The 18,053-nt window shown below is 37.1% G+C and overlaps 1 protein-coding gene across 1 annotated transcript in view; it reads right to left on the bottom strand.

Moving 5' to 3' along the window:
* TBX20 (T-box transcription factor 20) overlaps positions 1–18,053 on the bottom strand; it is a 53,910-nt gene that overhangs the window by 19,374 nt on the left and 16,483 nt on the right. The window contains exon 6 of the mRNA XM_041728180.1: positions 13,650–13,726. Coding sequence (XP_041584114.1) covers positions 13,650–13,726 — 77 coding nt within the window. The remainder of the gene's footprint in view (positions 1–13,649; positions 13,727–18,053) is intronic.

Raw genomic sequence — 18,053 nt, forward strand, 5'->3', positions numbered from 1 at the left:
TGGAGAGGAAAGATGAACTAAGTGCACAAAAGTATACTGCAGAAGCCTCGCTGCAGACCAAACCTCAAGAAAAAGATAACTATTATGTCCAAAATTCAAAGGCAGAGGAGGATTTTTAAAGAAATACCTCTACTATCAGATATCTGGAGAGTGTATTGAGCATGCCATCCATTCCATTCTACCATGAAGTCCATGACAATGGTGCAAGTGCCAGGTGTCTAGAGAGGACCCATGACATAGAGAAAGGAAATCCACATAATCCTCACATTTCACTTCACCCATGAGTTTCTACCCCTCTGCCTCTAAAGTTATCACCAGAGGTTTTGACAATTCAAAAATGATTTCACTGGGAAGCTTAGTGTAGGGAGAGTCTTGGATTTTACTCCAAGGACTGAGTATAAGGAAGCTTGAGGTACAAAGGGTAATGAGCAAATGAGTAACATTTTAGAGGCCACCTTCTTTGTATCCCTCAAAAATACTCATGAGTGAAGTTAACAGGGACATAACAAGTCCAGGTAATCTTCTGGGAACTGGGGATTCCCCCTCTGTCCTTTGAACAAGGACAAGAAGAACAAAGGAAAAAGAAAGAAATCTTTTGGCCATTCCAGAAAAATGATTAAGTCACTTAAATGGGAAAGAATATTAGATTGTCATCCGAGTGTGACAGCCACACTTTATATCAGGAGACAATAACAACATAGTTAAGATACGGCAGGAAAGAAGGAAAGAAAATGTGAGGCAAGGATTATCAATCAAGTCAAACTGACTTTTACAAAGAAAAGCCACAAACTGTCATAGTCATGCAAAAGGCAAGGAATAATGCCCCATGTTTCTTGAGACATCTAGTAGAAAATGAGCTTCAGACAACCAAAGTGAGGAGACAGATGACATAAGTTGCATCAGTGGGTATTAAATCTATATTTACTTTAAGAACTAAGATTAAACCATAGTGATAAGAAAGAGTATGTGTGTGATGAGTTTATACTCTGACAAGGTAAATCAAACACAATTCTTAAGAGTGGGAGGAGGATGGGTTAGTGGGAGGAGGGAAGATGGTTAGAACAAGATTGTCGAGTATCTGTATTTAGTAACTGAGATTATAAGGTTATGACTTCAAATGCTTAAAATGCTTAAAAGCAAGGAAAGTGAGAGGATGAAAAAAAAGAAATTATTAATTAATTTCAATTCTGCTTGTAGGAGGGAACTTAAAGAAAATCAGAAAAGGGAACTAGGAGTTTTAAAAAGATATTACTGTAAAGGAAAAGAGAGTAAGAGTACAAACCTTGCTAGATACCAAAAAATGATAGTATTCAAAAAAAAAAAAAAGGTTGCTAATAAGATAGACTACACAGTAAGAGATTTACATAAAAGACTTATTCATCTATTTAAATAGTAAATAAAACAATTAAATAAAACAATTTCAAATTGTAATCTGTATATTACATATATATTTTATACTTATGTGGTATATACTTGTCATGTGAAAAAAATAAGGTAGAAAATGTGTAGGGCTTCAGCTACAGTGCTAACATGACCCTACAAGCATGCCTCAACCGCCACTATAAAGACAAGAAGAATAAGGCATTAGTAAAGATCAGATCTTGCCAGCTTTGTCAACAAGCTCAAAATGAAATTCTGAGTTTCTTCATTTTAACCCAGAAAGAGAAGAATCATCCTATGGACGTAAAATTGCTGGGTAGGAGTTCTCCTTGCTGTCAGTATCTCCATGGCCACTTGAAGCTCTATGCCAGGAATCAGCAAACTGTTTCTAAAAAGGCCAGACAGTAAAAGTTCAAAGTTTCACATGCTTTATGGTCTCTGTGGGATACACTTCGCACTGTCACTGTAGCACATGAAAGCAGTCACTTGTAACACATGAACTGAAAAAATGTGACTGTCCTCCAATAAAATGTTACTTAGAGACAATAAAATTTAGTTTCATATTATTTTTGCATGTCACAAAGAATTACCTTTTAACCATTTAAAAATGTAAAAGACCATTTTTACATGGTGGACTCTACCAAACAGATGGCAGACAGCAGTTTGCCAACCCCTGCTCTAAGCTATTTACCTGATTAGACGTAGGCCTCGCACACCTTACTGCCTCAGAAACTCCACAAGCAAGCAAAAAGTTGTGCGAGAACCAAACACTCCTGTTCAGCACTGTAAGTCATTATGAAAGGTCTAGAAATTATCCATACACTAGGAACCTCTTTAGCAAAGTCGCCAAAACATTTGCTGTTCCATGGCTTGATGCAGGTAAAACTTCTATCAATTCCCATAATATTAGATTCGAACGTTCCTGAAGTTTCCTTCCTCATCTAAATGAAGAGAGTGGCTTTGAGCTCTGAGCAAAAAGACCTGATTCCTACTGGGCTCCTGTCCAAATTTCAAGTGTCTGAAAGTTTTATTCGATGCCAGGGGATCTTATACTTATAGAGCCTTTTGGTACGAATCCTGAATGAATAAGGTGAGATAAGCCTATGTATTTAATTCTCTGCCTCAGTGACATGACTGAGAAAACGAGAGGAACTCAGAAAATCATGTAGAAAGCCAACTGCATGCTTACAACAGGAGAAGAGAGGAGTGAGGAAAGCATCAAGCAGTGTGCCGGTCAGCACTGCACACGGGGAAAGCCAGCTGGGGAGGAAACAAATGAAAAGGCCTCTGGCCCAGCTTTACATAAATGCCACCTTGGTGCAACAGAGATCAACAATCAAGGCTGGTCTTCGGGAGCAGATGCTCAGGCTGCTGGAGGCTAGGCCTAGGGAATCCCACAGCAGTGCTCTCAGCTAGCACAGAGTGGTTAGGGTGTACTGGAGGCTGTGGGTCTGTGACCATGGCTAGCCCTGGAGGAGGGCTGCAGGCTGTCTGCCTGGCTGGAGGGAGGTGTGGTGCAGTTGATTTCTAGCTGCTTAAGCAAACTGAAAAGGGAGGGGGGTCACTGCACAGTGAAAACTCTCTTTCCAAGGCTTCATCCACCCACCTACCACCACTCCCTACCCCGAGCAGAATAATTATACTTCTGCAGTGGCAAATTATAACAAATTTAAATCGCCACCCCATTCTTGGGTCTGCACCTAAAAGATTTAACAAAGATCCTTGTGCTTTTATTTAAAATTAATCTCAGGGTACCTGGGTGGCTCAGTGGTTGAGCGCCTGCCTTCGGCACAGATTGTGATCCCAGGGTCCTGGGATCAAGTTCCACATCAGGCTCTTCGCAGGGAGCCTGCTTCTCCCCCTGCCTGTGTCTCTGCCTCTCTGTCTCTCAGGAATAAATAAATAAAATCTTAATAATAATAATAATAATAATAATAATAAATCTCAGCTTCTAATACTAAGGAAACAGATATCCCATTCTATAGATGACCTAGGGGAAAGTAACTGGACATTAACAAAACATTCAGCAATTTGTTTTTGTTTTTTTAAGATTCTATTTATTTATTCATGAGAGAGAGACAGAGAGAGAGAGAGACAGGCAGAGGAGGAAGCAGGCTCCATGCAGGGAGCCTGATATGGGACTGGATCCCTGGTCTCCAGGATCACGCCCTGGACAGAAGGCAGCACTAAACCACTGAGCCACCTGGGCTGCCCAACATTCAGCAATTTGAAAGAAGAAAACTAATTTTAAAAAGCAGAACAAGTGCTCTCTTTTGAAACTGAGTTGCTTTAAGAAACAAGGAGAGATATTTTAAGCCTCTAATTTATATTTTCAAATTTTCAGCAAGGTTTAATGCCATATATAAACAAATTAGGCACTAAGGGGCATGAAAAGGAAGCCATCTGGATGGGAAAGTATACTCAGAAATGGCAAAGTAATAATCATCACATCCTAAAAGAACACAGTACCCAGAACACTGGATGTCACAGGAAACAAAATACACAAGTTAAGTCTTATATAAGAAATTCTCCCGGGGATCCCTGGGTGGCGGGGGATCCCTGGGTGGCGCCGCGGTTTGGCGCCTGCCTTTGGCCCAGGGCGCGATCCTGGAGACCCGGGATCGAATCCCACATCGGGCTCCCGGTGCATGGAGCCTGCTTCTCCCTCCGCCTGTGTCTCTGCCTCTCTCTCTATCTCTCTCTCTGTGACTATCATAAATAAATAAAAATTAAAAAAAAAAAGAAAAGAAATTCTCCCAACACCAGAGTAAAAAGGTAAGGAGATGAAAACTATTAAACAGAGGAGAGAAAAGGGAGAATAGATTTGGGAGATGTAATGCAGATATGCCAGGAGTATTAGGTCTGACTAAAGCAGACCGCTTAGAAGCAAAAAGAGAAAGCGATAAAGAAGAACAAGAAGATCTGCTTGAGCTGAAAAACAACTTGAGTTTTCGATTTAAAGTGTTTAATTATAGAGCATATCTTCATTTTTACAAATCTACAACTGGACAAATATTGCCACAACTTCTCAATTTCAAAGAAAATTTTCTGAAAGGATTTTATCCAGACAGAAAAAAAGGTAAGTTTCCCACAGAGGGAAGGCAGTGGCACCAGCTTTTATTCCGCAGTATTTAAAAGACAGGTGGCAAAGGGCAGTTGAGGGAGTTCCAAGGAAAACAGTGTCCATAATGGCAGCAGATCCTCTCAGATAAGCAACAACTCATAAAGGAAACGAGCCATATATCCTTCCCCAGCCAATTACTTAACATTTACCAACAACTGAAGGTAAGGTCAGAACACAATTGCAAGCATTGGAAAAATATAGAAATGAGCAGTAAACAATGAAATCAGTAGAATTCAATTTAAATGGTTGTAATTGATGCACTGTGCTCCTTATAAAATTTTTTTGGAAGAAGATACAAAGATCTAGATTTTAAATCCCAGATTATCTAAACCAAAATTATGGGTTGAAGGAGGGGGAGTAAAAAGAAGTGTCATATACTAAATATGTTTACAAGAAAAGAAAATGTATAGTTTCTGACAATAAGAGAAATATCAGTTTTATAATTATGTCTTTTAGAATTTGAAAGCATAATTATTTTTTAAAATACAACTGACATTAGAGAAAGGACTTTAGCTTCAAACTAAAGTGAGTGTGAGGCTGAGCTGTCACAAATTGTGTGAGTAAAATATCAGTCCCCCTAAACTCTGCTATCTCATCTACCAAATAGGGATGATAATGGTTCTTTAGTATAGGATTATTTTGACAAGTGACTAAAATCAATTGTGTAAAGCATATAGCCCACTTCCTGACAAAAACTTAATATAACAAAGACAAGAAGAGAAAATAAAATGTAAAGAGCTGAATTAAACAGAGAGCAGAAATGCCAAACATACCAGTTATTATAATATTGGAAGATGGATTATATTTTTCTATGAAAACACAAAGACTTTCAGACAAAAGTTTTAAAAATGCAGGTACTCTGTATGTTATTTAAAAAAAAGACACATTATTATTTACTCAACAAAAATGTAAGAGTTTATGCACAAGCTGCTATTCTAGAACCTAGGGATATAGTAGGAATCAAAAGCCAAAACCTCAGGATGCCTGGGTGGCTCAGTGGACTAAGCATCTGCCTTTGGCTCAGGTCATGATCATAGGGTCCTGGGATCGAGTCCTGCACCAGGGCTCCCTGCTCAGCAGGGAGTCTGCTTCTCCCTCTGCCCCTCTCCCTGCTTATGCACTGACTCACTCTCTCTCTCTCTCTCTCAAATAAATAAATAAAATCTTAAAAAAAAAAAAAAAGAAGATAAAGCCTCAGATCCATTCAGATTTGGGGGCAGCACAATCCAGGCAGAGGGTAAAAGTATATAGAGGTCCTACAGTGAACATGGGCCTGGGTATGCTGAGAGAAAAGTGAGCAAGAGAATGTAAGGTACATGAGTTCAGAGACAGAACCTAGAAGTTGGGGGTCAGATTCCATAGGACCTTTCAAGCCACATCTGAACTGGGATTTTACTATCATTGAGAAGGTGAGTCATTCATTACAGAGCTCTGAGCAAGACTGATGTGGTTCAACTTCCTTTCTTTGACAAGATCATTCTGACTGGTGTACTAGAAATGGACTCGAGGGCAGTAAGAGCAGAGGTAGAAAGATCCATCAGAAAATTAATTTAACAATCTAGGAAAGATGACAGTATCACAGATAAGGGTGGTAGCAGTGCAGAGGATAAGAAGTAGCAGTTAGATTCCTATGAACAGTTTGAAGCTGTTCAGTCAGCAAACAGCTGACTGTTTGGATGTAGGAAGTGAAAGAAAAAGAAGAGCCAAGGTTGACTGCCAGCCTTCTGGCCAGAGCGACAGGAAGGATGCAACTGTCAACGGCAGAGATGCTAAGAGTAAGGGAAGAGCAGATGTGGAAGAGGATAACTGAGCATCCCTATTTAAGATATGTGAATTTCGAGGTGTGCAAGGTGTAGAAGGAAAAGTAAATGAAGTAGCTGGTCAGATCTTTGACTCTGAGAGACCAGAAGCAAGTATGTAAATTTGATAGTGATCAGCACTGTCATGTCATGAAACTGGGCCAAATTATCCAGGAAGTAGGTACAGACAGAAAAAAGAAGTCCCAGGGTGAAGGCCCAGAACACATCACTGTCTAAAGATGGAGGACAAGAGGAAGAATGAACTGGGATCGGGGAGGAAAGAACAGCCAATGGAGTAGCATAAACACTGGAAGAGTGAGAGGACTTGGAAGCCAGGAGGAAAGGAGAAAATGAACAACAGTGTCAAACCTGACTGATGAGCCAGGGAGGATAAGGGCTGCAACTGACCATTGGATTTTGCAATGAGGAGGTCATCAGTGACCTTGACATGGGTAAAATAATGGTGAAGGGGGTGAAATTCTGAAAGGCAGAGTAGGAAAGACAAAGGGAAGAGAATACACACAACTCTTAAGGAGATTAACTATGAGAAGCAGAAAACTGGGAGAGTCAGTTATTGAAGATACAGTGGAATCCACAGAAGGTTGTTTTTTCCTTAATGAAAGAAATGTCAGGATATTTGTTTGATGATGCAAGAAAGAGGGGGGTATATTGCTGTAGTGACAAAGATTTTTAAAAATTAATAGGCAAATAAAAGAAAGCAAAAATCTGAAAGGCATAACAATACAAGACTAGGCAAAGTAGAATTCAAGACAAAAAGCATTAAATGGGATAGAAGCTAATTATATATTTCCTGATAAACTATGGAACTTAAGTAGTTTAATAAGTCTTCCCCATAAGAGTACTGCATCCAGATGAATTTATGGGCAAGACTGTAAAATCACTTCCTTGCTATTTAAAATGATCCAGGCAATAAAAACAAGGAACATATTTCAACATTTGAACAAACCAGTAGAAACCTGGTACCAAAAATTGACAGAAAAGGAAAGAAGAAACAAAGTCAAATCTGTTACCAAGATTGATAAAAATACAGGGGGATTCAATCCAGCAATCTATTATAAGAAACCCAGATAAAATCCAGACAGGATTTATTCCAGGAATAAATGCCCAGTTCAACATAGACACTATAATTAATATTGTTTAAAAGTAAGCAAATAATTAAAATTCTCTCAGATGTCAAAGGAGCATTAAATATAATTCAACTAACAGGGTAACAAAAAATTCCTTAGGCATAGAAGGGTATTGCCTCAATATGATAAAGAATATCCTCCTGAAACCCACAGTCAATGAAAATCCTATATAATGACTAAACAGAGGCGTTGTTAAACAAGTCAAGAACAAGAGAAAAATGCCAACTATCATTACTTCTCAATAGGGTCCTGAAAATTTTAGTAGTGTAATAAAACAAGGAAAAGACATTTTTAAAAGCATAGCTATTAGGAAGAAAAAGATAAAATTATCATTTTTGCAAATTACATAGCAATCTAACTGGAAAACCCTAGAGACTAAAAGGAAAATTATTAAAACTACCTTTTTTGAAGTTCAATAAAATGGCAGGATGCCAAAGACATATAGGAATCAATAGCTTTTTACAGACTATAGTAGGTAGATTTCTAATTTAAAATTCTACTTTCAGAAGGAAGCTCTCTCCTCCCAAAAAAACTCTTATATACTACCATCCAGTAGAAATGTAGGGTGAGCAATTTATGTAATTTTAAATAGTCCAGGTGTCACATTTTTAAAAAATAGGTAAAACTAACTTTAATATATTTTATTTAACCCAACATATGTTCAAAATATTATTTTAACATCTAACAGTATTCTAAAGCTATTCTTGAGATATTGTCATTCTTTTTTCAAGGAGCCTTCAAAATCATGTGGTTTGTTTTTTGTACTTAACAGCACATCTCAATGTGAAAAAGTCACATTTCAAGTCCTTAACTAGCCATCTGTGGCCAATGCCTACTGATTAAATTGGAGTGTAGCTCCAGTAGACTTAGCTATGAGCCTAAGAAAATATGGGTAGGGCTTATAAACTTGAAAATATCAAAACTTCTTAAGGGGCAGCTGGGTGGCTCAGTTGGTTGAGTGTCTGCCTTTGGTTCAGGTCGTGATCCCGAGGTCCTGGGATCGAGTCCCACATCAGGCTCCCCCTGGGGAGCCTGCTTCTCCCTCTGCCGATGTCTCTGCCCCTCTCTGTGCATCTTTCATTTAAATATAGATACAATATTTTTTTAAAAAAGAAAAGCAAATATTAAAATTTCTAAAGAAAATAAGAAGACCTTTCAGTAAAAAGACAAACATATGACATATTCCTAGAAGGAAGTTCCAATATTGTAAAGATACCAGTTTTCTCCCTCAAATTACTGTAAATTGAACATAATCCCAGTCAATATTCCAATGACTTTTTTGGGAAAGACTTGACAAAATGATTCCAAAGACTGAGAGCATAAATGTCAAAGAATATCAAGAAAATTTGAAAATAACAAGTAAAAAAGTTTGGAGCTTGCCCTATCAGATATCTAAGTATCATCAAATATTTATGTATTTTATCAATTTACAAAAATTACAATAATACAGTACCAGAAGATCAATAAAGAGACTACAAACACTACTACAGACAAAAATTTAGTATATGATAGGGGGAATTATAAATAACTGAGAAAGGAGTATGTTAGTAAATAGATGGTATTGGAACCACTTGTAAAAAATATACAGTGACATGTCTATTTTATATCTTACACCAAAATAAATACTGCATGAGTTTTTAAATAAAAAACTAAAAAGTAATAAAGTGACAGAAATCTGTAGTTGAATATTTACATATTCATAGAATTTTGGAGTATGAAACATCTTAAGATAGAAATCATAAGGTAAGAGAAAAACACATATAATGATAAAACATTCTATTTAACAAAAACATACATTAAAAAACTAACTTCAAATTGGTAAAATTCTTCCAATACATACAAACAATAAAAAATACTAACAATACATAAGTAGCTTATATAGATCAATAAAAGAAAAGATGAACAAACTCAAAAGAGAAAAAAAAAGAGATGATGACTTAAACAGGCCAATTTACAAAAGAAAGTACAAATTTTCACCTATCAAATTGGCAAAGATGAAAAGATGGTGATTATGTTGGACAGGGAAGGGTACATGACATGGATAATCATTCTTGAAAAAAACCTGGCAGTTTGTATAAAAAGCCTTAAAAACATGTATATATTTCCCTTTTATTTGTTTTTTTAAGATTTTATTTATTTATTCATGAGAGACCCAAAGAGGGGGGTGGGGGGGCACAGATACAGGCAGAGGGATAAGCAGGTTCCATGCAGGGAGCTTGACATGGAACTCGATCCTAGGTCTCCAGGATCACACCCTGGGCTTAAGGCAGCGCTAAACCACTGAGCCACCCAGGCTGCCCATATCTTTCCCTTTTATATGAGATTCCTAAACTAGGCAAATTTATGGAAACAGAAAGCAGAATAGACATTACCAGGGGCTGGAGGAGGAGGAATGGGGAGTTACTGTTCAATGAATACAAATTTTCTATTTAAGATGATAGAAACATTCTGGAAACGGAACATGGTGATGGCTGCATAGAATATGCATGAATATGAATATAGCACCATGAATATAGCCATGAATACACTTAATGCCACAGAATTTTCAGTTTACTTAAAAATAATTAAAATGGTAAACTTTATGTTACATATGTTACCATGATTTTTAAAAATTCCATTGCATGACTATTAACATTTATTAAACCATTTTCCTATTAGTGAATATTTAGGTCCTTCCCAAATTTTTAACAATAAAAGAAAAATATATCCCTAGACCCAGTATTTTTATTTGCTAGCATTTATCCTATGGCAATAACAATATGGATAAAGATATATATTTTCCTACTATTGTGTATAATAATAAAAAGTAGGAAACATAAATAACTAATTCATGGGACTGGTCAAATAAATGATCATACACAAGGGAAAATTAGGCAGCCATTAAAAAGTATACTACAGACATATGTCTACTGACATTTAGGGGAAATGACTAAAAATAGTATGTGCGTAAACTTTAAAGGAAGTAAATGTACATGCATAGGAAACACCTAGAGGAATATACAAGTTTTTGCCAGTGGTTATCTCTAAATTAATGGGATTTGTTACTTATTTATGCTCTTTTTCTTACTTGTATTTTTTCTGCAATGAGGATGAACTTGCTTTGGAAAAAAAAAACTAACAAAAGAAACTTAATTTTGAAGAAATCACTTAAAAAAACCTATTTATTTTTCCTTTCTCAAAAGTAACAATATGCTTTTACTTACTGTACAAAGTGCCCCTGTGCCCCCCACAAAAAAAAGCCCTACCAACTGACAGTCTGTTTATTATTTATTATCTGACAGACCAGTAGATAATTCTTCCCCTGAACTAAATAACTAAATTCAGTTATATTAAGAAATCCTTTTGGGCTTTGGGTTTGCTTCTAAGCTGTCCGTTATAGGTATAAGTGCAAAGTATAATGAAAGTGCTTTGTACTTTTGTATTGAGATGGGTTTCCTTCTACAAATGAAGGAAATGTCGCTAAAGAGTAAGGCTACATACACATGGAGCAGGAGAGACATTCAAGTGTCTGAATGGAACCTACTAAAATGAGCGCAGGAAAACTGTAATGCCTTATACAGTATCCCAAAAGCTTGTGCAATTGTCAAAGAAATAATACAATGAGTTTGGAGGTGTAAGGCTAACAGATCCAGTCCCAAAGGCATTTTTGTTTGGGTGTCCCACATAGAAGTTGTAAATCTGGAACAGGAAACTTGAAATCATTAAGGCCACATATTTATAACATCATATTCAATTAGGTTAGAAAAGTGCAATTTCTGTCATCATGTCATAAAAAGATGTGTTTTTGTCTCAGATCTCTTATAAGGAAAAGTCCCTTATATTGTTACAGATAGGGCTGTTTTCAATCAGTTACAAGGAGCAATTCAATTACTAGATGGTTTAGTGCAGTAACTGACTCCAGACTAATTTAATTTCTTTAGGTCTCTAAAGATCAATTGATCTGATTTGACCCATCCCCAAAGGCTGTTTAGGGAAAATTCAGACTTAAATACCTGGAAATGAAATCCAAAACCTTGGCCAATTTCACACTAGTTAGGTCATCCTGCAAACTTTCAGCTGGTCACAGAAGATGCTCTCTTTGCCCTCAGAACATTGAAAGCTACTCAGCTTCATGCACATGTGAGCGCTCCCCACATCAGGATGCTTATTCAATAAGTGAAAAATGTGCCTGCATGCATTATCAAATCTGCTGTTCTAAAGGGCAGTTAGTCTGAGGACTTGTACCTCGTGAGCACACATGCAAATAAGGGGCTATTTTTACTCTAGGAGTAGTTTATTAAGACTATTAGAAGTACACTCAGATGGAGCAAAAAAATATAATTATTTCACATTTTTAGATTTATAAGGTGTTTTATAAATGTCCTCTTTTTTTGCTTCTCCTAATAAACCTTTGAAGGAGCAAGGTTATTTTCCCATCTTCTAGATGCGGGAACAGAGGCTAGGAGACTTTTCCAGGATCACTCAGTCAGTGGAAGGCAAAGCTAGGACTCTACCTCATGAGTGTGTCTCCCAGGATATCATGCTCACCCTCTGATCTGAGACAGAAGATAGGGTGCCCAGTACAGAAACACACCACCACTGCCCCCACTGAGCCACTGTCCTCATTCTTACCTGCTACCTGACTGAAACAGAGTTCACTTATCATTCCACCTGTTTACATCCGCTCAGAATCATTGCTCCTGCCACTCCAGAAATAAGAGATGAAAAAGGTCATGCCTGAATGAGAGCAGCCTTTGTAACTGGACTTATTTGTCACCCACACTGCTGGCACTACAGTCTCACTGCCTTGGGTCTCAAGGCCTATCTGCATGCCTCTATCCCACCTCACTGGAGAGCTAGCCACTTGGTGTCCCTCTGCAGTTTGCAGTGGACTTTCAATCACAAGCTCTAAGTTTCCTTCCCTCTCAGCAGCCTCGACCACTTATCAAGCTCTCCAACTACTTAATTTCTCTCTTCTGCTCAAATCCCACAGCACTCGCTCCACTTTCAGCCTCTCCTGTTGGCTTTGTCTGCCTCCCCACTGAGCCGCTTTATCTTTTCCTCCAAATCAAAACCACCCTGCCATGCTCTGCTACTTAGGAGGCCTGAGGGAAGAATCAGAGAGATGTTGCTAAAATATGGAATGCCCCCTTCATCTGCATTTCCAGGACAATTTGGAGAGAAGTGTTGAGGTCAGGAGATGTGACCACGTGTTAGGTAACAAAGAGTGTGACAGAAATGTAGAGCAGTTGGAAAGGAGGAAATCACACAAAGATTTGGACGTAAAATACACCAGAGAGCTGGTGGATAGAATACACCCACCTGTCAAATAAAGACTTTGGACCACATAAAAGGTTAAGGACAGAAGATGAATAAAGTCTAAAGATCTAATGTACAACATGGTGACTAGAGTTGGTAACACTATACTGTATCATTGAAATCTGCACAGAGAGTAGAACTTAAATGTTCTCACACAAAAAAGAAGTACAGAAAGTTACATGGTACTTTTATAATAATAATAATAATTGGTTAGGTTGAAAAATCTTCTCCCTAAAAAAACTCTTTTTTTTTTTTACATTCCTATGGGCAAGCTATGGATCTCAACATAGTCATCACTCATCATATAGATGGTCTCACAGCGTGTAAACCATTTTAATTAAGCAAAAAAGGGAAGTTGTAAGCACATGATTGCCACTTGTTTTCTTAAAGGTCCTGAGACCTGATGTTTCTCCTGTGAAATATAAGCAGTCTACACAGTATGTCAAACATGAGCCTCGAATTAAATTACATCTCCTGACTTCAAAATTCCAAACTACTCAAATTCTTCATGCTAGCAAGTATGTCCACTCCAGAAGGCAAAGGCTATCAAGATTTCATTTCTCTGCAAATTGCCACTTGAGACATGAAGCTTACTATCATCAAAAGGATTGAGTCTTTGATAACGAAGAAACTCTATTTTTTTTTTACAGTTGAGTCAATGTCCTGACCAAAGAAACCACTTCCTGGGAGACAGCACAGAACAGATGCAGGTGCAGCAGCTGTCAGAGCTTAAGCAGCTGCAGGTCTACAAGGCTTCTCGTGGAAGGGAAGGTGGGGTAGGGGATCGGAGACTATCTACAGGAGGTTATGGTGCTCTGGTGTTGAAAGGAGTAGTTCTTACAAACTCCCTCTTCTCTTTATCTTATCTGGACAAAAAGGTAAACAGAAAATTCTCATTACCTCTCAATGTCAGTGAGCCTGGAGGAGTCCCGGAATCCTTTGGCGAAAGGGTTGCTATCTATTTTCAGCTTGGTTATCTGGAAAGGAATGAATGGGTAACAGAACGATATCATTTCTGAGGTCAAGGAAGTAAAATCTGAAATAGAGAGCTTGTTTTCCATGCCACCCCAAGAATACTTAAGGTCTCTCTGGATCGTGAGAAGGGTGGAAAGTGATAGAGAAGTTCACAGGAGGGATGCATCACAGCTTCACAGCCCAGTGGAACCGTTGGTCATGGAGGCCCTCATAGAGGAGGGATTTGAGAACTGGCTGGTCCTAGAGAACAGCCTGAAGGTCAAGGGCAGAGGAGCCTTTCTCGATATGGCTACACTATGAAGAGAGCAGTGAAAGGCTACAGCTTGCCTGGGGAATGGGAGAGGTATCTAGAAGGCAGGCATTGGTGGGTAATGAATGGGGAATAAAAACAAAAATGTTGCCTCCTGCTGACTTGGCAGCATTATTTGTGAATCCTATGGGCACACATCATATAACATAATGGAGAAAAAGATAAAATAGCCAATAATAGCTTCATATTCAATACTGGATTGAAATACATGACATAGATACATGTTATAAAGCTTTCAGAATATAAATTTATCCCTGCTCCCCTTTCCATCTGACTAAATTAGAATCAATCAGTCTTTTGTTATCCTTCATACAATGCTATTTATAGACTCTGTGCTTATAGTGGAAAAAATACTCCCTAATAAGAATCATAGTCTGAAGTGTTAAATATCTAAAATGTGCTAATTTCACAGTATTAATATCTAAATGTGCATAATTTTCACAGTATTAATATTACTGGGAAAAGATCCATGAAATCCTATGCACTGCACCTCCAAAGAAACAGATATCAGGTTACAAAGCCACAAAATAAACACTGATTAAAAGATACTCAACTTGTAAAATTCCTGAAAAGAAAGCCAGAAGGATCAAGACACAGCTAGTCAGTATCTGAATTAGAACAATAGACACCTTTAAAGAGAGTCCTAGCTCACTGGTACTAGAACAAGAACCCACATTATCTTTAGAGAGAGATGCACAAAATAGTCTTAACCTGGAGAAAAACTAATAGGTTGAGGCATGTCCTCCTCATAAGCTCTAAACACAACCAAAATAGCCTGAAATACTCTTTCACCAAAATGCAACTTCTTCTCTGATCAGAGTGTATCTGCTATTCATTTTAAATCATTAACACCTAAAGAACTGCCTTTTTCATTACAAAAGAAAGGCATTATTTCCCTTCTTTGAATTTCTAAATATGAGCTAACCAATATACAAACTGCAAAGAAGCTATCACTTAAAATAGATCTTCCCAGATCTCTGTCCTAACAGATTCCCCTTCTCTGTCATGAACACTAGCAAGTTAGAAGAAGATCGATTATTTGACAGTATTAATTTATAAGAGGATATGACAGTGTCTCACAAATGCTCACTGCAAACCTTTTCACTCTAGTGCAGCAAAAAAAAAAAAAAGACTGATTTCCTTTTCAGCTTATGGACATGGTAAACAAGGAAGGAAGGAAGAAAACTGTTCTTAGTGAAAAACAACAGCCAATTTAAGCTTGCATATAAAGAAATATGCAGGAACCTCTGAGGTTGCCTCTAACACGTACCCATCCAGTTTGTAGAGAACTGTCTCTAGCACACTGCCACCACTTTCATAGCCATCGGTTTCTAAAGGGTGAAGTCTGTTTCAGTCATCTTTCAAACTAGGATTGAATTCTGAAGATCCATTTTCCAGATGCAGGAGAAAATGTTTGTTTGTTTCAAATAAACTGTAAACCTCTTCTAACACGCAATTAGTATGTTCTAAGATTATAAAACACCAACAAGACTTTTAAATCCTCAGACAGGAGCTGTGTCTCTTTCTATTGAATAATTATAAGTTAATATGCCTTATATTTCATGATATAAATATTACAGTGTGCTTTTATAGTTCATGAAAATGCTTTCAAATTAATTCATCAACAAATATTTAATGAGGATTGATTACTTATCATGCACTATGCTAAGTGTTGGGAGTGCAAAGATAAAGAACACATGGTCCTGCCCTAATGGAGCTTAATATTGCAAGGCACAAGCAGAGGGATTCATAGCTTACTAGGACTGAAAGTGATTTACATGCCACTAAAGGGGGTGGCACCACATCCAATGCAGTGTTAGTGATGGAAAGGGTGAACCAAATCCAGATGAAAATTTCAAAGGAAAACTGGGAGGGAGAACAATAAAGCTAAGTCTTCTTTCAAGCTCAATTGAGCTTTTCAAGCTCAATTCCTATAAGCTAATTAATAAAATTTAAAAGTGAATAGATAAAATTTTATGGAGACAGTGGCGGATATCTGATAGAAAAAGTAATTTTAAAAGGAGTCTTTTATAACGATTCCTCTAAAATGTAACCATATCAAGCTTTGTTTGACTCTTTACAAACTAAAAGAATAGAAAATATTATCTGTCTGTTGTAATGATTAAAGGACTTTTGATCTGCTTTGTCCCTGTAAAGGATTTTGAAAATTATATTTGCTTTTCTGCATTATTTCCAAAAAGTAAAGACTACTGGTTCAGAATGTCATGATTGTCACAGAGAATAAATAGTCTCAATATGTGTGTGTTTGTTCAAGCAGTATGTCACCATATCTACTATTACTGCCGTAACTCTGAAGAAGTGAATTACATTCAATGAGTTTTCAGATTTCTTTGGAATTTTCTTTCACTATCAGAATTTTCTATTTCCAATATCTTTTTAGACTTTCTTTCATAATATCCAGCAGATCACTGGTAACTTTTTTTCTTTTTCTTCACATTTCAATATAATTTCAAACTATAGGAAAGTTTTGAGAAAAGAATGAGGTACTCTCATACACCTAGATTTACCAGTTAGTTACAGCAATGATTTGACTTTAGTGTGCTAATTAGAAATGGAGCTTAAGACAGTAATCAGCTATTTGCTTTCTCTATAGACCATTTTGTCTAATTCCAGGGAAAATAATTGTTCTTGGAATTTAAAGGGGGGAAATAAAGCTGAATAAATGTCTAATTACTAAAATTGTATGGGGGCCCTGGATTAACAGTACAATTTTGGACAGGTTTTATGGAGTAGTGATTAGCAGCACAATGACTGTGAGTTAAACTTCCTAATACACCCACTGTGCTTACTGTGATATCTCTAGTCTCTGAGTTTACTGGGGTGTCAATAATAAGCACTCCAGAAATGTCTGTTGAAGTTTGCTTCAAGGACAAGCAATCAGAAATATGAGCTCATCTTTTTCCCAGTTATGGACTAGCAAAACTCTTCTTGAGCCTACATAAACAGCATCTCATTTTGTTTTCTAATTTTAAAATAATTTTTAAATAGCAAGATTTTAACATTCTAGGTAATCATGCATTTTTAAAAGGTCAGGAATACATTTTATTCCATGGGTATTTCAATAAAAACTAGTAGTTACATTGAAAGAAATTCATTTCTGAAGATACAGTTTTATATACCTTTTATGCTATTTGGGATAACTGAGAAAGTTATACATCTGTGAACTGATGAGAGAAAGGACCCACGTTACAGAAAGTGATCTCAGGTGGACATCATTTCATTAGTTTCCTAATATAGAATCCCTGCGACTACCTGTAACACTGTTGAACAATATCATCCATGTCAATGGTGATACTGCAAAAGGATCCCAAAATAGCCAACTACAAACACAGTATGTTAAAAAAAAAAAAATCAAACATATGAAACTATAGGAACAGCCTATAATTCAAAAAACAAAATTTAAAAGCGACAATGTTTGTCATTTTGGTGAGGAAAAAGCAATAAACAGCTGCTCTGAGTGTTTGAATGAAATCCTGCAGTTTGGTGTGTGCTGCATACATGCAAATCATGGACTAATTCAGGCAAAAACACACCCTTTTTTCACCTGTTATCTCCATAATATGGAACATAATGCATTTCTTAGCCAAAGAAATTCAGTCTTAATGTCTCCTTTATCTATAGATAATAAATGTATGCAAAACTGGAGAGCAGATTTTGACACTGCTAGCTAGGCCGAGGAGGAGGAGACCTTTCCCAGTGCTTATTATGACATGTGGTATCACTGGACTCTGAATCCAGCTGGGGTTCCCTGCCACAAGGGGAAATTGGTCCTCAGAGACCATTTCTCCAATTATCAGGGAAAGATCTGTCCAAAGGCATTTAAAAATGAAACCTGACCTACGCTTCAACTCTACAGCCTGCTCAAAAACAATGTATGACCTTTAAATCTTAAATTATAAAATAGTTTGTTGAAAGTGTAATGTATTTAGGTTTTATCTAATAATGTAAAGAAATGCAATCATTTCCTTGAAAAAAAAAAAAAGAGAGAGAGAGAGAGA

Source organism: Vulpes lagopus, chromosome 13 (assembly GCF_018345385.1).
Source record: "Vulpes lagopus strain Blue_001 chromosome 13, ASM1834538v1, whole genome shotgun sequence".
Lineage (NCBI taxonomy): Eukaryota > Metazoa > Chordata > Mammalia > Carnivora > Canidae > Vulpes > Vulpes lagopus.